Consider the following 27,658-nt stretch of genomic DNA (forward strand, 5'->3'; position numbering starts at 1 on the left):
TAAAATATAAAAACCACTTTTAGCTTGAGAGCTGTACAAAAATAGGCTATGTGGGGGCCGGCCTGGTGATGTAGTGGTTAAGTTCGCGTGCTCCGCTTCAGCAGCCCAGGGTTCACAGGTTTGAATCCCAGGCGTGGACCAACACACCACACATCAAACCATGCTGTGGTGGCGTCCCACATACAAGATAGAGGAAGATGGGCACAGCTGTTAGCTCAGGGCCAGTCTTCCTCAACAAAAAGAGGCAGATTGGCAACAGATGTTAGCCCAGGGCTGGTCTTGCTCACCAAAAAAAAAAAATAAAAAATAGGCTGTGTGGGTCGGTTGTGGCCTGTGGGCTGAAGTTTGCTGACCCTTGTTCGAGAATTAGTAATCATAATGAGAGTTGAGATTAAAAAAAAATTCCAGGGCCAGCCAGTGGCAGCGTAGTTAAGTTCGTGTGCTCCGCTTTGGTGGCCCAGGGTTTGCAGGTTTGGATCCCGGGCGCAGACCAACACACTGCTTATCAAGCCATGCTGTGGCGGCATCCCGTATAAAGTAGAGGAAGATGGGCATGGATGTTAGCCAGGGCCAATCTTCCTGAGCAAAAAGAGGAGGATTGGCATCGGATGTTAGCTCAGGGCTGATCTTCCTCACCAAAAAACAATTTCGAGTGAACTACTTTATTCATTATTAGTATCCTAGATTTCTTACATATGCTCCTTGTCCATGTCTACCTTTTCTTTTTTTTTTGAGGAAGGTTGGTCCTGAGCTAACATCTGTTGCCAATCTTCCTCTTTTTTCTTTCTTTCTTTTTTTTTTTTGTGAGGAAGACTAGCCCTGAGCTAACATCCGATGCCAGTCCTCCTCTTTTTGCTGAGGAAGATTGGCCCTGAGCTAACATCTGTGCCCATCTTCCTCTATTTTACATGGGACACCTCCTCAGTATGGCTTGACAAGCGGTGCGTCGGTGCGCGCCTGGGATCCAAACCTGCAAACCCTGGGCTGCTGAAGTGGAGTGCACGCACTTAACCGCTGGGCCACTGGGCCGGCCCCAGTCTCTTTTTTTCTTTTTTTTCCCCAAAGCCCCCAGTACGTAATTGTATATCCTAGTTGTAGGTCCTTCTAGTTCCTCTATGTGGGATGCCACCTCAGCATGGCTTGATGAGCAGTGAGTAGGTCCACGTCCAGGATCTGAACCGGGGAACCCCAGGCCGCTGAAGTGAAACATGTGAACTTAACCGCTGCACCACCGGACTGGCCCCCATGTCTACCTTTTTTTAAAAACACTTCAAGACACTTAACCACTACTCAGTTTTTTTCTTCCTCTTTCAGGCTGTTATCAAAGAACAGCTTCAGGAGACTCAGGGGTTATGTGAATATGCTATTTATGTCCAAGGTAAGACGTATATTTCTTCTCTTCTTGCTAGAGATATGCACACTTTACCTAGGTTCTGGAAAAAGAGCAAGCAATTTTTGAAATACTTAAATTCAAGTAAATGTTCCACAAAGATCTTATTCCGTATTCTTGTTTTTTGAAGTTGGAACATAATTCTTGTGCTGAATTTAACCTCAGAAATGACTAGTTCTGTTAAAAAAAATTTTCTCCTATCCTTCACCACTTTTCTAGTTTCTGGCTAGTGTTTTTCAGAATGGATGTTAGGGTCCCTGCCTCATGCAATAGTTTCAGGCCCAGAGGAAGGTTTTGGAAGGGTTTTGTGCAGTCAGGCTTTTGTAAGGTGAGTCAGGATGAAGGGGAGAAGCTAGAGGTATATAGGATAAAGCAGAGAATAAGTGAAATTCATCAGAAACCAAATATAGGAACCACTTACTGAAATCTTACCCTTTACTGACAAAAGTAGCATCCTTAGTTTTTCCAGGAACTTTCTTTTTGACTCTTTGGTGTAAATGAATGGTTTTGTTTATCACTCATTGCATTTGTAGTCTTCAGATTAATATATAATTTTTTGACGTAATTGGTAAGACATTGACACATCTAGGACATGGCAAAAAAATGTTCTTTTATTACTAGTATCACAAGTTACAGACTTTCAGTGCCTCATAATACTTAAGTATGTAAATTCTTCTGAAAACTTAGGCCTAGGAAAAGTTACTGATTCTGAGTGGTTGCTATACTGAAAACAAAGCCTGAAATATTAGTGTGTACTTTGCTGGAATCTCCTTGTTGGACTTGGGGTATTGATTGTACTTGCCCAATTTGGATGTACTCTGAAAACTATCAGGTGGAAGTCTGAATTATCATGATAAATAAAGCATCTGATAGGGAAGCCCAAGAATGTTCTTATTATGAAGAATTTGTGGGATAATTTGCAAGGCATCGGATTATCTGTGTGTGGATGCTGGGAGTGGTGGAGTAGGTAGGTTTGAGATACTTGTTAAAAAAGATTTTATCTTGTCAACTACTTTGCTACTTGTTTCAGTCCATCTGAAGCCATATCTGATTGTATTAAAGATATAATTACCCAAGGATTTCTTTGATATGATTTCCCACCTCCCTCTTCTCCAGTTTTTCTGCTACCAGGCTCCATTCTTCCCAGAATGTGATTTTATTTTCTGTTTCTTGGCAGCATTGATATTTCGCCTGGAAGGAAATATCCAAGAATCCCTAGAACTCTTCCAGACGTGTGCTATTCTCAGCCCTCAATGTGCTGATAACCTCAAGCAGGTGGCCAGATCTTTGTGAGTATCAGCAGCCTAGAGGCCCTGGGGTACTACTGAGAAAAATGTAAAGTGCATTTTCATCGCAGCCTGATCAACCTGACACATAGAGGGAGAGTTGCTTAATAGGTATAATGGGATTCACTTTGAAGAGTATGGATTTATTTTGAAATTTGAGAAAATGAGATAACTAGTATAAAGGAACTGAGTATTTCAAATACTGTATATCCTAGTTTGATAGGGGAACACTGATACTGTTTATCATATAAATACAGATCTTCCTTGACTTATGATGGGATTATGTCCCAATAAACCCATTGTAAGTTGAAAATATCAAAAGTCGAAAATGCATTTAATACACTTAACCTACCAAACATCATAGCCTAGCCTCGCCTACCTTAAACATGCCCAGAACATTTACATTAGCCTACAGTTTGGCAAAAGCATCTCACACAAAGCCTATTTTATAATCAAGTGTTGAATATCTCATGTAGTTTACTGGATACTGTACTTAAAGTGAAAAACAGAATGGTTGTAAGCCTGTCGGTTGTTTCCCCTCGTGATCACGTGGCTGACTGGGAGCTGCAGCTCGCTGCCGCTGTCCCGCATCACGAGGGTATCGTACCGCATATCACTAGCCTGGGAAAAGATCAAAATTCAGAATTCGAAATATGGTTTCTAGTGAATGCATATTGCTTTTGCACCATTGTAATGTCGAAAAGTCTTAAGTCGAACCATCGTTAAGTTGGGGACTGTCCGTAGTGACATCTTGTGTGCCCTCCAGTCCCCTAACCTCATTGGCAACCCGTGGAATTTTTCTCATATACTGTTCCAACACTTAGCATAATGCTTGACACAGTAGGTTTTTAGTAAGAGTTTGTTGAACAAATGCCCTGAAGGTTCCTGGATGTAAGCAGCCACCAGTCTTTATAAGCATTAGGTACACTAATAGCTTTACTACACCAGGGTAGTAAAGTGTTCCATGAGGTTCCCATCCCCACTTTCTTACCTACATTGTCATTCATAGCTGCACTGTCTTTGCATAGAGCCCGGTTTTCCCCTGGCTCTCCAGAATCATGGTCCAGTATCAAGGAAAGAAGTCTCTTAGGCTTGGGAGAGAACGGCATGTGCCTAATAATGATGATGATAAATGATGGCAGCTTTTGCCTAACATGGTATATGATTTAGCTTGTTTCTTTTTTGGTCTACATTTGTAGTACATTGCAGAAAATAAATTACAGAAGACTTGCACTAAAATTGGTATAGAATGGGACCAAGGCCCTGGAACAGCTACCAGTGCAGTCACTACCAAGAGAGCTTCTGCTGTTAGTATAGAGCAGCCTCACTGGCCAAACCAGCTCATAGGGAAGAGGCTTCCAGAATTCTCTGCTTGATGGAATATGAGTCAAATGCAGGACTAGTGGAGTTAGTCTTGTAAAACCTTTGAGTTAATAATTACAGAAAATGTATTTCTTCCTCAGATTTCTTTTGGGAAAACATAAAGCTGCCATTGAAGTATATAATGAAGCAGCTAAACTTAACCAGAAGGATTGGGTAAGTAGGAACTTGAAGTTCCTTGTTGTTAGTAACATGGTAATGGGTCCATGTCTCACATGGCTGTCTTTTGTTATTATTATTGAATTCTAACGTGACAAAAATGTCTTTATTTTATCCTCACATCTGACTGATGATTTGGTGAGGTATAAGATCGAAAATCATGTTTCCTCATAACTTAGCAGACAGTGCTGCTTGTTTCTGGCAACAGTGTTGCTGAGGAGCAGTCTGTTGCCAGTCTGATTCTTGTTGTTTACCCCACTTTCCTCTCTAGAAGCTTTGAAGATTTTCTCTGTATCATTGGAGTTCTGAAATGTCAGTAATAGCTGTCTAGATGTGTTTCTTTTCTTTTTTCCCCCCTCATCTGTGGACACTCAGTTGGCTTGTTCACTCTGAAGACCCTTGCCTTTCTTTGGGTCAGGGAAATTTTCTTTGAGTAGTTCTTTGATTATTTTTTCTCCCTCCATTGTCTCCTTGTATCAGTTAGGGATTGTGTGTAATGGCAACAAAAAATTTGACTAAACGTTAGCTTTACAAATTATTGCTTTATTTGTTTTCTCATGAAATAAGAAGTCCAGGTAAGTAGTTGCTGACATTGATTTGGTGGTCCAAGGATGTCAAGGCTGAGGATTTTTCTTCATGGTTACAAGATGTCTGCTGCAGCTCCAACATCACATCATCATTCTAGGCAGGGAGAAACAGGAAGCTACAAAAAGACATAGCCCCATATTAGGAAAGTGTAACTTTTCCAGAAATCCCCAACAGACTTCTGCTTATGTCATATTAACTACCCCTTTTGTAAAGAATGCTGGGAAATGTAGTTTTTAAGTTGGATACATTGCCATTATGAACAAAATTAGAGTTCTATTAGTAAAGAAAACAAAGAGAGTGGATATTAACTAGTAGCATCTGTCACACTGGTTTCCACTCTATTAGATGTGTTCTGTACCTGTTCTCTATATGTCTTAATTTGCCTCTGCTGTTTTCCACCTTCTTGTCTTTTTGCTGTACATTCAGGGACATTTCCTTAATCTTATCTTCCAGATCATCATTTTTGTTTTTAGCTATTCACATTCTGTTATTTAGCCTATCCATTCAGTATTTTATTTTTTTATTTTTTTGTGAGGAAGATCAGCCCTGAGCTAACATCTGTGCTAATCCTCCTCTTTTTGCTGAGGAAAACCAGCTCTGAATTAACATCTATTGCCAATACTCCTCCTTTTTGTTTCCCCAAAGCCCCAATAGATAGTTGTATGTCATAGTTGCACATCCTTCTAGTTGCTGTATGTGGGATGTCGCCTCAGCACGGCCGGAGAAGCGGTGCATCGGTGCGTGCCCGGGATCCGAACCCGGGCCGCCAGTAGCGGAGCATGCGCACTTAACCGCTAAGCCATGGGGCCGGCCCCATTCAGTATTTTTTATTTCAGTAAATATATTTTTAATTTCCAAGAACTTTGTCTTTTCTCTTCTTGCAAGTAGCCTCTCCATGTCTCTGACTTTTGAAGTTCTGTTCTGCTTTCCAGAATTATCTTTTTCTTCCCTCTTCATTTTGGTTCTTCTTTCTTATGCTGTTGGTTTTTTTCAAATAGCTGATGATTCTTGGAAAGACATATCTGTAAGTGAAGGATTAGATGGATTAGTACAGATAGCTAGCATTCATTTTCTTTGGAGTTTTTTTTTTTCTTTTGTGAGGAAGACTAGCCCTGAGCTAACATCCGATGCCAATCCTCCTCGTTTTGCTGAGAAAGATTGGCCCTGGGCTAACATCCGTGCTCATCTTCCTCCACTTTATATGGGACGCCGCCATAGCATGGCCCACTAAGTGGTGCGTCGGTGCGCGCCGGGAATCCGAACCCACGAACCCTGGGCCGCCACAGCAGAGCGCGCACACTTAACCGCTAGGCCACCGGGCCGGCCCCTCTCTGCAGTTCTTATGGCACTCTTGTTTTTGAAGTGTGTTCAATTTGTCAGTAACTTTTCTTCTATAGGTCTGAAGATTGAGATGTTTAAGTCTTGATGCCATTGAGTATTTCATAGCTAAAGACCAAAGTGAAGCTGCAGATAAAGGGAAATTCATTTACTCTTTCATTCTTCTAGTCATTCTTTCAATAAATGAATGTCTGCTATGTGCCAGGCACTGGGCTATACCCTGGAGATGCAGAGATGGATTGGTGGATTATGGGACAATAGGCTAGAATAGGAAATATAGGAAGGAAGAGAAGCAAGTTTTGGGAAAGGGCGATGATAACAAATCAGAGTTAAATCCTGTCTTTCAGAAGATTATGGACACGATGAGTTTTAGCTTCTGGTAGGATATTTAAATTGAGATGTGTCCAATGCATGGCTGGATATAGAAATCTGAAACTCAGGTGTTCTGGACTAGAGATACATATTTTGGAGTCAATAGCATAAAGGTGATGATGAAAACCATGAAATTGGATGAGATCACTCTGCAGTGGGCTGAAGATGGAACCCTGGACAAAAAAGTTTTGAAAGGCCGAGCTGAAGAGGAAAAGAGCTCACAGAGGGAGATAGGGAAGAAGTGAAACAGGAATGCTCAGGGTCACAGTGGGAATGGAGAGTGTCTGTTAATCCATCCATTTGGTTGAAGGAGCTCATTTGGTATTACTCAACTTGGGATAACCATTCCATTGGCACCAGTAGAGGTGGTCATTCACCAAACAGCCACTCTATCTCCTGCATGCTTCATAAGTGCCTGTGGCCTGCAGAAAACCTTGTAGCCCTACTTTCTTGGACTCATCAGGGTATTCCACAGTCTGGCTGCAACAGGGGAATAATAATTCCTCCTGCCATTATCTCATTTGACTTTTGGAACAGCTCTGTTAAATAGGGAGAATTACCCCCATTGATAGATGAGAAAGCTGAGGCTTTGGGAGATGGAATGACTTGTTAAAGGGTACACAGTAAGGTAGTGGCAGAACTAGAGCTAGAATTCAGGCCTCGATCGAGGATTCCTCACTGTAGGCCTATGATCTTTCCGCTGTACCAACTGTCGTTGCAGGATGTCTGCTAGATTCTCTCATCCCATGAAAGACAGGATTTAACTCTGATTTGTTCTGTTTTCCTTTTGAAATTTCCTTTGCTGTCAGTTTATTTAAGGCATATTGCTGCTGCCTTCTCAAATAATATCTATGACAAATTATTTTAAAAAGTTAGGGATTAGTTAGCTTTCAGGACATTTCAAGGACAAGTAGGGCTACGTTTCTCCCCTCTCTGGCTCCATGTGTACATTCTGATGGGATGGAAAGTGGAAAAGACACAAGCTTTGGACGCAGGCCTGAGTTCAGTGCTTTGCAGTGTGTGGACATTATTTGGATCATGATTCAGGAAAAAAAGTTTTTTGAGACATTTATGAGACTATCAGAAATTGCAACATGATTTAATATCTGATATTAAGCAGTTATTAAATTTTTTTAGGTTATAGTGATATTGTGGGTAGGTTAAAAAAAAGACCTTATTCTTTAAAAATATATACTGAAATATTTGTGGATGAAATGTTAGGCTATCTGGTATTTGCTTACAAAAGTAGTGGGATAGATGAGGGTATGGATTGGATGATTGTTGGGACAGAATGATTAGTACATGGTGATTCTGTCTACATTTATTTATGGTTGAAATTCTCCTTAAGATTTAGACCTAAAAAAGCAAAAATCCCAGTGCTGACACATTTGTCTTAAGTTAGGCAAACTACTTAACCTCTCTGAGCTTTAATTTTTTTATCTCTAAAATCAGATTTGTTATACCTATGTTGCAGGTTTGCTGGGAAAATTAGAGTAATATATGTGAAAAATATCTGGCATAGAACCTGATGTGAAGTAGTTAATCAATGAGCGCTATTTTGTTGTTGTTGTTGTTATTTTAGGAGACTTGGACGACATTAAATCAGTTGTCTCTGAGCCCTGCGCTCCATGTTTCTTCAGCCAGGGACACTCTGGGCCTGAATGTGCTTCCACACCTCTCCACTACTAATAAGAAGGCTCTTTCTGTTTCCCAAGAGCAGTTTCCTAACCCTTGCTTTCTCCTTTCTCTAAAGCTACCCTAAATAAAGGGAGATTTAGTATAAGGGAATTTGAGAGATTCTATAGAACTCAAGGTCAGGAAATACAGGTTCATCTTGCAGTGAACTAGAACTGGAAAGCTGTCAGCAACCAAGGTAGGTAGCTACTCTGAATTTCCGCTTCATTTTTGCTCTCTGTAGATCAGCAGTTGGCAAACTCTTTTTTGTAAAGGGCCAGTTAGTAAATATTTTAAGTTTTGTGGCTTCATACACGGTTGCAACTGCTTAACTCTGAAGTTCTAGTGTAAAAGAGCCGTAGACAATCCATAAGTGGTGTGGCTGTGTTCCAATAAAACTTTATTTGCAAAAAAAGGCAGAGGATGGATTTGGTCGGGGGCCTTAGTTTGCTGACCTCTGCTGTAGACTTCAACAGATTGGCTCCAATTACATGGATTCCATAATAGTGGCCTCCAGATGGCCCTGTCAGTCCCCAAGTCCACATCACCTAGCAATTCTAGATTCCTAGGAAAAGGGATCTGATTGACACACATATATATATACATATCCCCTTGGGGTGGAGCAGGTGCCATGGGTAGTCTCTTCTGAGAAGAGGGCACAAAGGGTGTGGGCAGTGGGCAGCTCTTAGAGAAAAAAAGTATGAGGATAGGCTGGGTATGTACCCCAAGGTACCACATAGACCCAAGAAGATCACCTGTTTATTCTGCTTTTATCTCTTATAGTGTAAAAAAACTGTAGTTTTTTTAATATTAAGGGACCCATTTTGTAGAATTAAACATACAGTCAAGCACTGCATAACAACAGTTCAGTCAAGGGTGGACCATGTATATGACAGTGGTTCTATAAGATTCGTACCATATAGCCTAGGTGTGTAGTAGGCTATATACCATTTAGGTTTGTGTAAGTACACTCGGTAATGTTCGCACAATGACGAAATCACTTAAGGATGCATTTCTCAGATCGTATTCCCATCGTTAAGTGAGTTGTGACTGTATTTGAGTATGAAATCTAGTAAAAAATTAACTGTAGTGCACATTTTAAAGTTTAAACGTTGCTGAACAATAACAATCTCTGGATGCCTGTTGTTTCACTCTAATACTTACTGTGGAATTTACACCTAAGCTGTTTTCCTTTCTTTTGTGTGTAGGAGATCTGTCATAACCTAGGAGTTTGCTACATTTATCTGAAACAGTTCAACAAGGTAATTCATAGAAATAGCGGTGGCGATTGAGTGGTTGGCTGGGGCTTTCACTGAGGGTACACTTGTTAGAGAGGTACCATTGCTCATTTTGTATTATTCCTAGTGCTTGCAGAGATTTTTGGAAGTAAAAATTGAAAGTGCCATTTCAGTTGTCCTTTGGTACCCATGGAGGATTGGTTCCAGGACTCCCCGAGGATACCAAAAATTGTGGATGTCTAAGTCCCTTAGTTGGCCCTCCATATCCTTGGGTTCTGCATCCCTGGATTTAACCAACTGCAGATTGTAAACATATTTAACGATGCGGAGGGCAGACTGTACGTTTATCTCCGTTTTTACTGTCATTTGTCATTATCCATATGGGTTTTTTTTCTGCTTTTAACAAGAAAACGACAAATTCTAGAAATATTATGAGAGAATGGCATTCTAATTGCTTTTGTCCTCTCTTTTCTCCACCCCCAGTTTAACTTTTCAGTAAACAAACAATAGTCAATAAAACTTAGATATCAAAAAGTGGACCCTTAAGTAATCATGACCATGTGAACTATCTTATGCTCTGATGGCAACTGATTTTAGTTCTTAAGGTCGTTGGAAATGAATTTTAAGTTTTAAGTGGATCTGATTTCTGGGAGTTTCAGTTTTTAAGATTATTTTCCATGTGAGAATTTATATTTCATTATGATTAAGCGGTAGACTCTAAGGCTCTTATATCAGATGCAACATTTGAGCTTACGTTGGTACTCAGATAAAAAAATGTGTATATCTTAATTGAGGGATAACTAAATTATTGAGAGCTCTGAAAGTTACGATAGTAGGGTTGGGTAGAGTTTCCTTCATAAAGCTCCCACTTAATAATTGTGAAGTTTTATTCTCCTTTCTCCAGTGCTGACAGGACTGAGAATCTGAGTTGGTTAATGCCCGTTTGACAGTGTTTAGTTTGTGTCAGTTTGCAAACTGATGCAACCTAATCTATGCCTCAGGGGTATGAAAAAAAAGTGTACATCAGCAGTTGAGGTACTGAGAGTAACTTTTTCTCCTGTGAGATATATAATAAATAACTAATATATATTAAAAATACATATATTTAGTGGGTCCCTTAGGTCTTTTGGGCAGATCTACAGTGTTATATACTGGTTAGGAGATTTTTCTCTTTAGAGGATATTCCAAGCAAGTACATTTCTATTCACAGGATTATTCAGAGCCAGGGGAGAGGTGTGATTGGTCTTTGGTCAGACTTGTACTGAGGAGGAGGAGAATTATATTTAGATTTAATTCTAAAGCTATCAGAGCAAATACAACACTTGGCATTTATGTAAATACTTGTTGACTAAACGAAGCCCTTTTGATCATCTACTGGGATTTAAGCTCTTCCGGAGCAAGTAGTTTGTTTTGTTAGCTCTAGTATACCTAGCACCTAGAACAACAGGCAGTCAGTGAACACATGTTGAGTGCATAAATGAGAACAATCCATTCATTCATTCATCAAAATATTGGTGAGGAGGATGAGGTCCACCCTGGCGAAGGCTGTGCAGTTGGTCAGCGGTGCAGCTGGGACTGAGTTCAGGGCAATACTACTGTATACTGTACTATGATGTCCCTTTTGACTTATGAAGTATGAGTTATGGGTATGAATATTAAGAAGCAGAAAGCACTCAGAAAAGTTAACCATCTTGTATGAACTCTCCCAAGTGGCTCCAGAGATAGATGCCCCATGTTACCAGCTGTCTGGTCAGCAAGTACAGTTTTGGTATATTTTGGTTTCTCAGGCAGTGGGGCTGTTTGCTGAAATGGGATGTTCTTACATTAGTACAGCAGGAGCTGTCTTTACATTAGCCATACAAAGCCATTGTCCTTCCATGGTAGTGATTTGGTTCTTTTTACTCCACCAATCTTATTAGGCACAAGACCAGCTGCACAACGCACTACATCTTAACAGGCATGATCTGACTTACATAATGCTGGGGAAGATCCACTTGCTGGAGGGAAACTTGGACAAGGCCATTGAAATCTACAAGAAAGCAGTGGAGTAAGTGTGTCTGTTTCCTTTAGAGCAACCAGAAACTTAAAAAAATGGGAGCAGACATATGAACTCCCAAGCCTAAGACAGAGTATATGTGACTGATTACTAGTTGTATGAGTTAGAGTAAAGGGTAAGCTAAAGTTAAGAGCTCCCAATGGCTTAAACAAGGAAGACTTGTGTTTCTTTTTCACCTATCAGTATGGCTGGTCTAGCCTAGCTGGGCAGCTCTGCTCCACAAAGTCAATCGGGGATCCAGGTTCCTTCCTTGTTAACCCACCATTCCTTAGGTTGTTGTCTTCACCTGCATAGTTGAAGCTGACTTACTGTAGCATCCATGTTCCAGGCTGTGGTGGGGGGGAGGTGGTACAGAAACTAAGTACTGAATAAGCAGCTTGTAGTAAGTTTTAAATGGCCCAGAAGTTGCAAACATTGTTCCTGCTCACATTTCATGGTTCAAAATTAGTGAGGTGGCCACACTTAGCTGCAAGGGAGTTGGGCACACATGTGCTCAGGAGGAAGGAGAGAATAGATTTTGGAGTCAGCTGGCAGTCTGCCATTGTGGTTTTAAACTTTATAGCAGACCTTTTATTTCCAGAGGTATTAGGGACAGAAATCTCCTGGTTCAGTAATAAACATTTGGCCTTATTAGCATGAGACCCATATGTTGTTTTTTAAAACATCCTTATGGTAGGCCAAACCCTTGTTGATAATGGAACTGACTGGCTATCCCAGAATGGTGTTCCACGTTTCCTCTCTAGGGACACATGTTGTCTTTTCTATATAGCGTCTTGTCTTGTTTCTTATAGTGGGATAGCTGTAGCAAAATGCTTTAGTGTCTCATTTGTTTCTTTGGTCACTTACCATAATGCCGAGTCTTTGGTTCAGAGTCTATTGTTCCTGATAATTAGACTCTGAATTAAACTTAGATTTCTGTTTAATTTGTTAATTACCTTTGTCGTCTACTATAGTAGCAACTTTTCTGGTTATATCAGTCACAACACTGCTTTCTGAATTTTCTTCAACCACATTTTGTGTCTAAAAAGACATAAAAATCCCTTGGTTTATTAAGCTACTTTTGTCATAAAAGAGGCTAAGTTTATATGGACGAGGAGGAAGGAGCCCATGTAGCAGATGTTAAGCTTCTGTGGTGCTGGGTGGAAGCCTTGTTCTCTGACTCCTGCCTTCCAGAATTTGGCTCTTTGAGATTAGCTCACATAAATCTGGAGGGTGACATTCTTACAGTGGCTGGTCAAAGACTTAAGTCACTAAAATTCCCCGGGAAGAAGAGGAGACAGTTGAGCATTTGGAGCTTACTGAGAATGTAGAGACCATTGTTTATGACCCACAGCTTTAGAGATAATAGTCATGTTTTGGTGGGGGGATGGATGCCGCCAGAATCGTGGAAGTTACTTATTTGGTTTGGGGGAGAGAGGTGATCAAAATGGATACTTATTATGGCAGAAAGTGAAGGGCAAATACTCAGCTGGACTGCGTAAGCTCTGTTTGGCCAGCTCAGGCCTTCCCTGGCTGGGGCTTTGGCTGTCTGGTTCTGGCCTCCCCATAGGTAACCAGCGCCCTACCTCTTTCCTTAGAAGGAGGAAACATTGTTCCTCACCTTTTAGCATTTTCACTGTTGAAACTCTCTGATGATCCTGAGTCAGATCATCTCAGCTCACTGTTGCTTTGGTTTTGTGACAAAGACAAATGAGGGATTGGAACGCAGATAATCTTTTACTTAAGCCAACATTTATTCCCCAAGGCCAATGGCCAGTTTTTTCTTAGAGCTAGTATGTGACTTCCTTCTTTTGTTTAGTTTGGCTATTTAGTATGGCTTTTTGTTTAATATGGAGAGCAGAGTGTTAGGGGCCTTGGGATCCTAACTTACATAGAAAATTATGCTGGCTGGCATTGTGAGTACAGTGAGAACAGGAAAAAAATTCCCACAAGAGGGAACTGGCTAAAACTTATTGTCTTCTAGACTGACTTGGTTTATAAAGCATTGTTCTTTAATTCTATCAGTGTAATCAGGACAGTCACACAAAATATTCCATAGGTTCTTTCTCAGGACTTTAGTCCTGAGAAAGGAGTCTGGATTCTAAGTCCCATTTCTTTCTTGCTGAGCAATCCTCCAGGGATTGGCAGGGTTGAGATGAGCTACTTTTGAAGGAAATTCGCAAATCACCTTTGGGAATTTCCATGGGGAATGGGAGGAGCAATAGTGTCTCGCAGGTGTTGCAAGAGGGCCCGTGACTATGCGCATGTCTCAGTGTCTCTTCTACACGTCTTGTCACCCTCTGAGCATCTTCTCTGTTGATCTCTGTGTTGCAGGTTCTCACCAGAAAATACAGAACTTCTTACAACTTTAGGCTTACTCTACTTACAGGTAATGAGAACTCTTGACTCATTCGTGCATTGGTGTTGGAAATGCCTTTGGATTTGTGTGTACTGTGGTTTCCCTGCAGTTTGATTTTACTTTAACACGTTTTACTAAAGGTCATCTGAAGCACATGAACTTTACTCTTTGCATTTGATATTCTTTGTCTGCTAAGGGATTTAACTTAATTTTCTGCATTCTGAAGCAGATAGATCTGTTTGAGCCTAGTGCAATTATAATTCTTATCCATTCAGGGGAAGAGCAAATATGAGAAATAACTGTCTGGTCAGGGGGCTGGCATTTTGTTGTCGGGGGAGAAACTGTGACACTATTAGGACTTTGAGGTAAAGGCTATTTTTATTGCTCCTTCGTCCCAGCCAGGTCCTATAGGCAAGGAGAAGGCAAAGCATTATCTAGAAAAAAAAAGTCTCTTCTCCCCTCCACATTCCTGAGTATGAATGGAATTCTTTAGCTCCATCACTTCTCTGTATCAGCCTGAATACCCAGGGCCCAGGGATCCCTGAGGGGCCTTTCCCTGCCCCCTACTAACTCCCCAAGTTCCCTGCGCAGCTGATCCTGCCTCCAGTTCTGCCTCTGTGCTGCCCTGTTTGTTTCATTTTTCTTTAAAAGGAATCAGGAGCTTAACCCTGGGCCTTCCTGGGCTTTGGCTTGGGAGGTGGCCCCAGGGGAGATGAGGCCAACCAGCCCACTTCCTGCCAGGAGGCATTAGTGTGGAACAGCACTAGTGTGGCAGAGCTGGTTCCTGGCAAATAGACCCTTTGACCTTATCACGGGGACAAATCAACAAAATGGGGAGGGGGGCATAAGTGTGAGGATTTTTAGCTTTCTTTTTTTAGCTTTCTTTTTTAATCTAGTATCTGTAGCTTTTTTTTTTTCGTCAAGAGAACTAAGAAAAATCAGGGTGTTTGTTCAGAGTCTGGCTGGCCAGACTCCTTAACTGCCATTCTTCCCTGATATAATTCTCTGGTTTGCTTTTTCTCCAAGCTTGGCATTTACCAGAAGGCATTTGAACACCTTGGAAATGCACTGACTTACGACCCTACCAACTACAAGGTATTGTGGGCTGTCAAACCCCAGAGCCCTCACATGGGTGGTCCCACTGCTCCCAGAGGTGATCTGGTCCTAGAAAGCATTTTGCATACCTAAGAAATTAGCTTTTTCTTATAAAAATTATAAATAAATGTGGCTCTTCTATTTGAAAATATTGTAAAATGTTGGTGCTCTGCTTCCTATTTCCTAAAAGAGCACATTTGTTATAACAGGCCTGTAACCTATGCAGAAAGCAAAATCGTAGTGCTGGTAAAGTTTTATGTGTTACTCAGGAAATTAGCAAAGCCTCCACAACTTCTGTCAAAAATAATTCTGGTGAAATGACTTCTAGATTATTAATGAATTTGTAATTACAACTTTTGTGCAGATCTGACTTTGGGGATGAGAAGATCATCAAGTGGATGAATATTATTGAGGGAGAGACAGCAGAACAGGCTGTTTGGGGAAGGACAGACTCAGTTCTGTCTCGAAAGTCATATTAGCATGGCTCCATCAGCCCCCCACCATGGCACCTTTCCTTAGAGAAATGAAAGGGCTGGACCGATGAAGCTTAAAGTTGACTTACCCTCTGCCCTGTGGCAGAAGGAGCTGTACCTTAAGTGGCCAAAGACAGGTGTATTTTTGAGTTGTCTAGTGCACTTGGTGTACCAGGTAGGGGCTGCAAGGAACAGATTAAAGGCAGGTTTTACTTAACGAGCCCTGATACTCTGAAATATTGACTTCCCTGGCTAGAAGGAGGAAACAAATGAGCTGGATAGAGTCAGTGACATTTTATCTTTTCTTTTTCTGTACTGTGCCAAAGAGAGCCACAGTGTGGGGTGTGGGGACACTCCTCATGAGCATTTTGTCCCAGTAGCTTGAATATATATATGTCCCTGGAAGAAGTTTTTTAGTGCCATCTATGCTAATGGGCCTGCTGGGAGCCTGCTGGGCCTGCTGGGAGTATCTACACCCAAGAAGGCTGCCTCACTACTCCAGTCCTTTGGGAATGACTGTATTATCAACTTTCCATATCCTGTGTTTTCAGGCCATCTTGGCAGCAGGCAGCATGATGCAGACCCATGGGGACTTTGATGTTGCCCTCACCAAATACAGAGTTGTAGCTTCTGCTGTTCCAGAAAGTCCTCCACTCTGGAATAACATTGGAATGTGCTTCTTTGGCAAGAAGAAATACGTGGCAGTGAGTGTCTCCTCATCTTCCTTGTTTGTGTTCAGGCCTGCAGTTATTGGGTCTGTTAAGCTTGCCCCAACCTCTCATCGAGTGCCCCCTCTCCCCTGCAGGCTATCAGCTGCCTGAAACGAGCCAACTACTTGGCACCCTTTGATTGGAAGATTCTGTATAATTTGGGCCTTGTCCACCTAACCATGCAGCAGTATGCATCAGCTTTCCACTTTCTCAGTGCAGCCATCAACTTCCAGCCAAAGATGGGGGAGCTCTACATGCTCTTGGCCGGTAAGAGACATTTATGTGCAGAGCCCCCTCCGCAGTTTGTAACAAGGGAAAAATGAATTAGAATCATAGGAGGCCAGTGGTTAAATGCCCCATGGAAGCCATTCCCTTACAGATCCCATACGAATCTGGATTACTGTCCTAGAGCTTAAAGAAATATGAAAGAAAAAGATGACAAAGCACTTGGTTGCTTCTAACTTGGGGGAATTTCACTCAGAGACCAACAGGTTAAATCAAGATCATCCCTAGTTCATCTTTTACCAATCGCTTTCCCTTGGCTTGACAATTCATTTTTATATGTATTGAGTCCAACTAAGTTCCAGATATCATCAAGTGTTAAGAGCCTGGGCTTTAGGTAGGGTCCTACCCCCACTACTTACTAGATACATCTCATAGGGCTGATGAGAGGATTACATGATTAAACAATCTATGAATGTTAACTATTAGTTTTGTTGTCATTATATAATTGGTCTATTATTAATGTTGTTATTGTTGCTATGATATAAAAGTACTAACTAAATATTCTTTCTGGGGGATATTTCTCCATATACTAAACTTACTAAATATATGCCCAAAAGCAGTTTCTCTGTTCTCACTGACAGTGGTCTTCAGGTGGTTTTTCTGGTCATTACGTTGGGGTTCTTATATTTATAAGAGAAAGGTTGCAATAGCAAATTGAGTGGTGGTTATTTGGGGGTTGCCTGAATACAAAGATAGCCCAGTTGTAATGGGATATAGGAATGTAAACAAATAGCCATACTGTAAGGCATAAGCAGCAATTCTAACTTCACAAAGTAGAGATGGCCTTCACACTGGGTTTGAAAGATAAGCTGGAATTCAGTAGCACAGAATGGCTGAGGAGCCACTGAACAAAGGCATGTAGCCATGAAATTGCATGATGTAGCCTGCAGTTAGTGGGCAATAGTGTTATAGAATGTAGGGAGAGATGAGTCAGGAAAGATAGTCTGGGGTCACATTGAGGGCCATGAGTATAGTGCGAGGACTTTATTCTAGAGGCCGTGTTTTTCCAATTGTACTCCTAGATCTCCTCTTAAGTGTCTCATAGAAGTGAGGGTGCATGGTTGGTGGGGAGGTGGAGTGGGCAGAGCTTCCAGAGCAGCTCTGTTTTTGTTTGTTTTATAGATCAGGCTTCCAGAAAACAGTGATTAAAAAGGGGAGAGTGTTCTGTTGTTAAACAAAAGTTTAAAGATCATGGTTATGGGTAATGGAGAACCAGTGAGCTTTTTTTTTTTTTTTTTTTTTTGGTGAGGAAGATTGGCTCTGAGCTAACATCTGTTGCCAATCCTCCACTTTTTGCTGAGGAAGATTAGCCTTGAGCTAACGTCTGTGCCCATCTTCCTCGATCCTGTATGTGGGACGCCACCACACATGGCTTGATGAGCAGTGTGTAGGTCTGTGCCAAAGCAGAGCACGTGAACTGAACCATGCCACCCGGCCAGCCCCAAGGATTCTTAAGTAGATAGTGACGTGGTCAGATTTGTTTGTAAGTCAGTGAGATACCTAGCAGCACTGTGGCAAGTGGATGGAGGCAGGTGGGGACATTGCTAGGAGGACAAAATGGAGAGTCTAAACAACTTGGACCTGAACAAGGGCAATGTCAGAAAAAAACCTGCAAAAAATGGGCTTCACAGAACTTGACAACTGATTAGCTGTGGAGAGGGAACTGCTGAAGAAGATGACACCAGGTATCTAGGCTGAATGAGTAGATGGTGGTACCAAGAGCTGAGAGGGCAAAGTAGGAGTTAAGCTTGGGGGCTGAATGAACTGTGGCTTGAAACATTCCTTTTGTTTTCTAAGCTGGGCTCTCCAGCCACAGTGCTCACTTTCTTTGTTGCAGTGGCTCTGACCAATCTGGAAGATACAGAGAATGCCAAGAGAGCCTACGCAGAAGCAGTCCGCCTGGATAAGTAAGCTAGCTGCTCTGTCGGGAATGGTAATGGGGAGGCTGGACTCTGTAATAAAGCCACGAGGTGGCGCCATAGCACTGGCATCGCCCGAGTCTCCATGGCCTTTGTACACAGCAGGCCTAAGTGTGGAAGGATGTGGTTCCTAAGCATGCAGTGGCTCAGCAGGAACTGACACTAGCTCTTTCTGAGAAAATGTCTCCAGCCCCCAGTTTAGTAGTCAGGAGGCCAGTGACAGAGCTGGCAGTGGGCTTGGGTTGTTGATAGCCATGGGCAAGCTGGAATATCAGATGGGACTTTGGGCTCAGTTTAATCTAAGATAAACTTGACTTTCCCAGGATTTATTCCACTGGCATCTTATAGGCAGCAGGGTAGGGATCCCTTTTTCAACCCTGCCCTGATGGTTTCTGTTGAGGGTTAAGATGTCAGACTTGATCCCAATACCTGCTTTGCTGGTTGGGCAATTAATTCCTTGATTCTTCTTCACAGGGCCACACTGCATGAGTGTTCCCACCTTGCTGCTGAATGGAGAAATGTCTGCTTCACCAGTTTTGTTTTGTTTTTGTGTAATGAGAAGGATTTCTAAAGGAGCATTTGTTGCAAAGCCCCAGCTCCATAGAATCCCTGTCTCTTTGCCACAGGTGTAACCCTTTAGTAAACCTGAACTATGCTGTGTTGCTGTACAACCAGGGCGAGAAGAGGGGTGCCCTGGCCCAGTATCAGGAGATGGAGAAGAAAGTCAACCTACTCAAGGACAGTAGCTCTCTGGAATTTGACTCTGAGGTGTGTCTTTTACTAGCTGCCAGGAGTCATAAACAAGCTGTCAGGAGACTTTTGAATCAAGCCCAAATAATCCAAATATAAGGTATTATAGGCTTATGCCTGTTTTGGCTTTGTTCCTGGCAGCATGCATTCTTCAGTTAGTAACAGCCTGAGAAAAGACTTTCCTAGAAGAAAATAACAAGAGGAAATTCAGGCTTACTGAGTTATCTGTTACTGATACTACAACTCATCTGAGTTGAGGTCTGTGTCTCTTTGTAGTGTCCTCCCACTTCTCATGTAGGAAGGGCAGGAGGTTAGCCCAGTAACGCATCAAACTTGAATTGTTGGGTTTTGAGATCCTGTATGAGCCCCCTTGCATTCCACTATGGGTAGTCTGTGTTCTCTGCTGTTTGAGATGATTTCCTTGCAGTAAGTACTTCCTCCCCCAAGTGTTAGTACCATTTCAGCTACCCGCCTCAGTTGAAGGCCTAGGAAGAGGTGAGTAGGCTTGTGTCTACTGGTCATGCCTGTGACTCTTTCTTTCTTCCCATGTGGGCACAAGATGGTGGAGATGGCCCAGAAGTTGGGAGCTGCTCTCCAGGTTGGGGAGGCACTGGTGTGGACTAAACCAGTTAAAGATCCCAAATCAAAGCACCGGAGCACTTCAGCCAGCAAAGCCGCCAATTTCCCGCAGCCTCTGGGCTCTAATCAAGCTCTAGGACAGGCAATGTCTTCAGCAGCCGCATACAGGAAGCCCCCCTCAGGTAGGAGGCTACACGCCCCATGTACCTGCAAAGAGATTACAGCTTTGAGTGAAGCTTGCACTTTTCAGACTCAGAACATGTCCAATGTAGTCTTGCCTAGAAGGGGAAAAAAGCCACAGGGTGATACATTACATACCTTCTGTTATGTAGTCTTGCTTTAATTTTCACCGCCTTATCCTAAGTCAGCATGGTGCAGGTAATTAGATTTATTTCAGTGAGTCATTGAAGGCAAACGTGACTGCTGCTTTATTTCCCCAGTTGTGGTCTTCCTTCATAGCTGCAAAGATATACCACAGTCCCACGACTCCCAGAAACTATGGGGTTTCTTCTTGGAATTTGACAGTGAAATAATGATTTCTTCTGGAGTTGTGGAACTGAGAAGTCAAGCTGTTTGTTTTGTTACTAGGTGCTGGAGGAACATCCCAGCTCACAAAGCCACCATCTCTTCCTTTGGAGCCAGAGCCCACTGTGGAAGCACATCCAACTGAAGCATCAGCACAAATAAGAGAAAAATAGGAGTAAGATGATCCCAGAGTAGGAGTTTCTTTGGCAAGGATGTACCAGATTAGGAAAGGTCACATGACCCAGGCAGGATGGAGGCCAGTATGTTCCCTGGGCACCTCGAAATTAAAATGCAGAACACAGAGTATTTTATGATGATCATGAGGAGGCTGAGGCCTGTGCAGCCCCCTGGTGGCCCCATCAGCCAAGAAGTTGAGAGAAGACAGCCCAGACAGGTCCTTTAAGAACTGAGAGCAAGGCTCATGGCTCTATGTATGTAGTTCCAAGGGCCAGTGGGGCGCGTGACACTGTTTGCTTTTGAAAGGACTTTTATCTCCTGGCTGACTGACCCCTTCCTTTGTGGGGGGAGAGTCTGAGATAGACCTCTGCTCAGTAGCCCTGTCATGACGAAGCCTTGGCTTAGCTGCGGTGATCCTCAGGCTGTAGGGTATTATCAGCCCTCAGGGCAAGCACAAATCTTGGGTTAATAATCCAGCTCTAATAGTCTGCATCTGAAAAAAAAAAAACAATGAAAAGAAGCTCTGTAAACTGAGGCCCAGCCTGTTGAGTATCCCAGCTGCACTTGCCCAAGGGAATCCAGAACAAGTCCCTATATCTTTTTCTTGAGAGAGGTCGGAGTGTAGAGCCAGAACATGTCCCTATGATAAGGAGTAGGAATGATGGGCTGGTCTGGTATCAGCACCAAGGATTAAAAGAAAAAAGGAAGAGCTGCTTCTTTCTTTTTTTTTTAAATATTTATTTATTTATTTAGTGTGTTTGTGCGTGCACAAGGAAGATCAGCCCTGTGCTAACATCCATGCCAATCCTCTTTTTGCTGAGGGAGGACTGGCCCTGAGCTAACATCCATGCCCATCTCCTCCACTTTATATGGGACACCGCCACAGGATGGCCTGACAAGCGGTGTGTCGGTGCACTGTCGGTGCACGCCCGGGATCCGAACCCGGGCTGCCAGCAGCGGAGCCTGCACACTTAACTGCGACGCCACGGGGCCAGCCCCAGGAAGAGCCCCAGGAAGAGGAATTTTCATGTAAGACAATCAATGATACCACTGACCAGATGCTATCAATACATTATTTATATGTCCTTTTTAGAATAAAGATTATGTATCCTCATCCCTTTGGGGAAAGTTGTTATTCAGGTATAAAAATAAGAGATCACAATAAAAACTTTTTAAAAGAACCTATGATCACACTCTTCCCTTACCTACTTCCAAGCCTAGTTTGAAACTGGCGGAGGAACCTCAAGGCCAGCTTCCTACTTGGTGCTAGCACAGCCTCTGCGGCAGCCCTGATGGATGGCAGGCCAGCAGTTTGCTTGAGGCTAGTCCCCATTTTGCACTTAAAGTGCCCTTTAATCAATCACCATAATTTGAAGGTGGAGGACTGATGTACTGCCAAACCAAACTATGTTTGGAGTTCTTTATGACTGGGAAGCAGCAGCTGAGCAGAAAACTCTTCACTTCTCATACCTCAGAAATAAACAGCAAGGTATCAGAAGTGATACCCTTACCCATGCAGCTGGTATGTGGCAGAACTGGGATTTGCACCCTGAGCAACTGAGAAAGCTCACTTCTCTATCAGTGTGGAGTCTAGTGTGCCTGTGACTGGAAAGGTCTTGGTGAGAAATAATGAAGGTGTAAAAACTCAGAGATGGAGAGGAGGAGGGAGGTATGAGCGAGATTCATGAGGTAAAATCAACAGAAATTGGGGACTGACTGGCTGTGGCCGATAAGCACAGACTGTAAGATGGGTACTCGTTGCTGGGGAGAGTTACACAGGTCAGAGTAGAGGAACACTGGGGGATCAGAGTCGAGGGTTGTGGAGTCTAGTTTTAGACTGTCTTTGAGACATCCAAATGATGACGCCCACTAGACACTTGAATAGCTAGATTTCAGGTGTGAAATCTAGTTTGAAGATAAAGATTGAGGAGTTATTTAGTTTTGGGTGATAGCTGAAACTATATATTTGAAAGGAGTAAGGAGTAAGTAGGAATAAGATGACGGGGGACCAAAAATGGAGAACCAGTATCTAAAGGGAGAAGCAGAGAGCTCACAAAGGAGACAGGAAAAGCAGATGATACAAGAGGAAAACCAGGAGAGCAGTGTTAGGGAAGGCCAAGAAAGAGGAGGTTCAGGAAGGGAATGGTCAGTCTCACTGAACCCTTCCAACAGAGAGGTACTGGTATCCTCATTTTATAAAGGAGGAAGCTTAGGTTGGGAGAGGTAAAATGAATTTTCCAAGGTAAGTGGCAGGATCAGAATTTGAACCCTGGTCTGGATGCAAAGCCCCTGCTCTTAACTGGTAACCAGGCAGCAGTTATGTACCTTTGGCATAACATAACAAGCATCAATATGTATGTACCTAACAGCATTAGTTCAAAACACAGTAAGTAAAAGTGGATAGAATTAAATCTAGTTGGAGGGGCCGGCCCGGTGGCTTAGCGGTTAAGTGCACGCGCTCCGCTGCTGGCGGCCCGGGTTCGGATCCCGGGCGTGCACCGACGCACCGCTTCTCCGGCCATGCTGAGGCCGCGTCCCACATACAGCAACTAGAGGGATGTGCAGCTATGACATACAACTATCTGCTGGGGCTTTGGGGGAAAAAATAAATAAATAAAATCTTAAATCTAGTTGGATATGTTACTTCCTCTTTCAGCAACTGATATAATTAGACTAAAAGTGTAAAAGGACATATCAGCCACCTTGACCTAACTGACCTTTATACAACACGACAATAACTGCAGAATATACATTCTTTGCAGGTGCACATAGTACATTCAGCAAGAGGACCATATACTGGGCCATAAAATAGGTCTCAAAAGTCAAAAGATTGAAATTTACAGAATATGTTCTCTGACCACAATGAAATTATATTAAAAATTAATAACAAGATATCTAGAAAACCTACATATTTGGACTTAAACATATACCTGTAATAACGCAAGCAAGAAATCAAAAGAAATTAGGAAATATTTTGAACTTAATAAAAGCAAATCAATTTGTAGGATTTAGCTAAAAGCCATGCTTACAGGGAAACTTATAGCTGTAAATGCTTCCATTAGAACAGAAGAAAGGTAGAAAATCAGTGATACAGGTTTCTACCTTAAGCTAGAAAAAGAAGAGCAAAATAAATCCAAAGTAAGTAGAAGGAAAGAACACAAATATCAAAGGAAAATCTCAAAGCCAAAAGTCCTATGAAAACAACAAAATTGACAAATCCCTAGCTAAACTGATAAAGGGAAAAAAGAGGAGACAAATTACCAATATCAGGAACGAAAGAGGATAGCATTAACGGATGCTACAGACATGAAAAAGATAAAGGAATATTATGAACAATTTTATGACAAGAAAACTGACAACTAAGATGCAAGCAACAAAAATCTTTGAAAAAGATACCAAAACTGAAACAAGATGAAATGTAAACTTAAACAGGGCTGTCAAAGAAACTGCATCTGTAAATCAAGAGCCACCCTTAAAGCAAACTGTTGGCCCAGATGATTTCACCAGTAAATCCTATTAAATCCAATCTTAGACACATTTTTAGAAAATAGGAGCAAGAATGTCCCAATTGGTTTGTATGAGGCCAGCACAATCCTGATGTCAAAACTGGACAAAGACGTTACAAAACAAGAAAACTACATACTATTATTCTGCATGAACCTAGGTACAAAAGTCCTTAACAGTGTATCAGTGAATCAAATCCAACAGTATATCAATAGGTTAGTATGTACAGTATGAGCAAGTTGGGGTTACCCCAGGAATCCACTCTTGGTTTAAAATTTGAAAATCAAAGTACTTCCATGTATTAACAAAATAAGAAAGTCATGATTTTAGTAGATGCAGAAAAAGAAATTTTTAAGAAGCCATCATAAAAACTCTGAGCAAATCAAGAATAGAAGGGAACATCTTCAGTTTGATGAAGGGCATCTGTGGGAAAAAAAATGCAATAAGATATAGTACATTTAGTGGTGAAATACTGAATATCTTGCCCCTAAGATCAGGATCAAGGCAAGGATGGCCACTCTTACCACTTTTAGTCAACATTATACTAGAGGTTCTAGCCAGTGCAATAAAGGCATGAGATAAAAAGGCATAAAGATTAGAAAGGAAGAAATAAAACTCTTCACAGAGGACATAGTTGTTTACGTAGAAGATCCTAAGGAACCCTAAAAATAAGTAAATAAATAAAGCCACTGCAACTGATTAAGTGGATTTGGCAAGGTCACAGGATAAAAGATCAATGTACAAAAGTCAATTATATTTTTCTATACTAGCACGAACAGTTTGACATGAAATAAAAAAATCAATTTATAATATTGTCAAATACTATTGACATGACATACTTAGGAATAAATTTAACAAAATACATGTAAGACATCTACCCTGAAAACTGCAAAGCATTGCTGTGAAAAAGACCAGACTAGAAAGATATGTCATGTTCATGCCTTGGAAAACTAAATGTTAAGATAAAAATTCTTCCCAATTTGATCTATAGATTCCTATCATAATTCCAGCGAGTTTTGGGGTAGAAATTGACAAGCTGGTTCTAAAATGGAAATACAAAGGACCTAGAATATCCAAGGGAATCTTGCAGAAAATTGGAGGCCTTACACTCCCTCACTTTAAGACTTAGCATAATAGTAATTATGTGGTACTGGCATAGGGATAGACAAATAGATCAATAAAACAGAAGAGAGTCCATAAACAGACCTACACTTACACCATCATTTGAGTTTTGATACAGGCACCCAAGCAATGCCTTTGGGAAAAGGAATATCTTTTCAACAAATGGTGGTGAAACTGGATAGCTGTGTGTAAAAACATGAATCTGACTCCAGCCTAACACCATACACAAAAAGTAACTCAAACCTAAATGTGAAACCTAAAATTATAAAGTTCCTAGAAGAAAATATGAGACTATATTCATGGCATAGGAGTAGTCCAATGTTTCTTAGGACACAAACCATTAAGCCATAAAGAAAATGATTATCTAACGATGAAATCCGGCCATCTGTGACAACATGGATGGACATTGAGGGTATAATGCAAAGTGAAATAAGTCAGAGGGAGACGGTCAAATACCGTATGATTTCCTTCATTAAGTAGTAGAAAATAACAACAATAAACAAACCCATAGAGACAGAGATTGGATTGGTGGTTACCAGAGGGGAAGGGGGGAGGGAGGAGGGTGAAAGGGATAATTCAGCACATGTGTGTGGTGATGGGTTGTAATTAGTATTTGGGGGGTGAACATGATGTAATCTATGCAGAAATAGAAGTATAATGATGTACACCTGAAATTTATACAATGTTATAAACCAATGTTACTGCAATAAAGAAACAAAAAATGATTATCTATCTACAGACTGAGAATATTTTCTGGGAGAATAAATTCACAAAATATGTCTGACAAAGGACTTATATCCAGAATATAAAAAGAACTACAACTCAGTAATAAACTAACAACCCAAATAACAACATACACAAAACAACCTAATTGAAAAAAAAAAAGTAGGCAAAAAAATAGGACATTTCACAAAGATACATGAATAGCCAATAAGCATGTGAAAAAGTGCTCATCATTCATCATCAGAGAAATGCAAAATAAAACCACAGTGAAACACCACTATGGCTAAAATTAAACACTGACAACTCCAAATATTGGCAAGAATGAGAGGCAACCAGAACTGTCACATATTGTTGGTGGGAGTGTAAAATGGTCCAACCACTTTGGAGAAAGGTCTGTCACCTATTCCATGATATATATCTATCCCAGCAATTACACTCCTATGGAATTGTTACCCAAGAGAAATGAAAATGTCTACACAAAGACTTGGTAACAGCATTATTCATAGAATCCCCACAGTGGAAACACTGTATTCACAGTGGAAGACAGTTCAGCCATAAAAAGCAACCAACTACATGCAGCAACATAGATTCATCTCAAAAACATTATGCTGAATGAAAGGAGCTGTATACAAAGGACTAAATACTATATGATTCCATGTCTATGAAGTTCCAGAACAGGCAAAACTAATTTACGGTGAAAAAAATTGTAACGAGTTGCTTCAGAGGTCAGGGTTGAGGGGTGAGGCTGGGGATAACTTGAAAGTGACACGAGGGAACTGTGTGAGGTGATGGGAACATTCTGTATCTGGATAGGCATTTGGGTTAGATAGGTTATGCATTTGTCAAAACTTACCAAATGGGGGGCCGGCCCGGTGGCGCAATCAGTTACATGTGCACGCTCCGCTGTGGTGGCCCGGGGTTTGCCGGTTCAGATCCCGGTTGTGCACCGATGCACTGCTTGTCAGGCCATGCTGTGGTGGCGTCCCATATAAAGTAGAGGAAGATGGACACGGATGTTAGCCCAGGGCCGGTCTTCCTCAGCAAAAGAGAGGAGGATTGGCATCAGATGTTTGCTCAGGGCTGGTCTTCCTCACAAAAAAAAAAACTTACCAAATGGTACACTTGAAATTTGTGCAGTTTCACTGTATGAAAATTTTTACCTAAAAAAGACCAAAAAATAAAATGTCACATTATCACTGTGGTAGTTTTTCAACGATTTAAAATAGTTCTTAAGAGGCCCAGGAAATTGCCCGTTCAGTTTAATAACTAACAATTATTAAACTTTTAAATATGTGCCATGCATTGTGCTAAATATTTTGCATGGCATTCTCCTGTCATCATCAAGAACCCTATGAGGGTAGGGACCATACTAGCCCCATTTTACAGATGAGTAAAAGTGAGGCTCAGTAAGGCTAACTTGTCCAATGTCATACAATACTTGCCATCTCAAACCCTGCATAGAATTTGGATTTCTACTGCTGATGAATGATTACCCCCGCCCCACTCAAACTTGACAGAGAAAATAAAATGCAGACTGAATCCGCATGATCAAGAGAACTGATATTTGGCTGAATTCTTATTGCCTGATGGTGTTTCGTGTGCTGCAGTTTTCCCCTAGGTGTTAAATCAGTTTCAAGTGAACGCAAGAGTGAGCGTTAGAACATGTTTAGGAAGGCTCATTTTTCACCAACCATTCTTTCTAGTCCAGTGGATTTTCAAACTTTTCTTCTTTGTAGCAAATCATATGTGGAAACCTTTGTAAAATACAGTTCAAAGCAAAGGGTTGAGGGGCCTGAAGCCCCACCCGTTCAGCTTATCCTGCTCTTCCCACTCACTTCTGCGTAATCTGTCCTAGGTGATTGATAGAGTCCAGTCAATCTTACTTCCAGAGCTTAGCCGGCTTCTCAAAAAAGAGGGACGCATGTGCATTCTTATCATACACAAATTCAGGAATAAAGTTTTACAAAACAATACTTA

At 41.6% G+C, this 27,658-nt stretch overlaps 1 protein-coding gene and 1 long non-coding RNA gene across 10 annotated transcripts in view; one reads left to right on the forward strand and one right to left on the reverse strand.

Annotated features, from left to right (window-relative positions):
• Positions 1-21,446, forward strand: part of BBS4 (Bardet-Biedl syndrome 4) — a 62,450-nt gene extending 41,004 nt beyond the window's left edge. For 2 of the 9 annotated variants that reach the window (XM_014780896.2, XM_087428658.1), the window contains 13 exons: positions 1,315-1,378; positions 2,568-2,679; positions 4,140-4,212; positions 9,396-9,449; positions 11,345-11,472; positions 13,795-13,849; positions 14,846-14,914; positions 15,939-16,091; positions 16,193-16,364; positions 18,220-18,289; positions 18,928-19,069; positions 19,611-19,812; positions 20,219-21,446. In XM_014780896.2, the coding sequence (XP_014636382.1) occupies positions 1,315-1,378; positions 2,568-2,679; positions 4,140-4,212; positions 9,396-9,449; positions 11,345-11,472; positions 13,795-13,849; positions 14,846-14,914; positions 15,939-16,091; positions 16,193-16,364; positions 18,220-18,289; positions 18,928-19,069; positions 19,611-19,812; positions 20,219-20,328 (1,404 nt within the window). In that variant the 3' untranslated portion in view covers positions 20,329-21,446. The other 7 variants (XM_087428659.1, XM_087428660.1, XM_087428661.1 and 4 more) reach the window with 7 other exon arrangements.
• On the reverse strand, positions 19,751-26,999 carry LOC147917596 (uncharacterized). Its single transcript, XR_015551562.1, has 3 exons — positions 26,535-26,999; positions 19,949-20,825; positions 19,751-19,837 (listed from the first exon to the last, which is right to left on the reverse strand). It is a non-coding gene; the product is annotated as an uncharacterized LOC147917596 (long non-coding RNA).
• Positions 27,000-27,658: the final 659 nt, after the last annotated feature.

This window comes from Ceratotherium simum, chromosome 3 (genome assembly GCF_057802395.1).
Source record: "Ceratotherium simum simum isolate JZ-2026a chromosome 3, ASM5780239v1, whole genome shotgun sequence".
Classification (NCBI taxonomy): domain Eukaryota; kingdom Metazoa; phylum Chordata; class Mammalia; order Perissodactyla; family Rhinocerotidae; genus Ceratotherium; species Ceratotherium simum.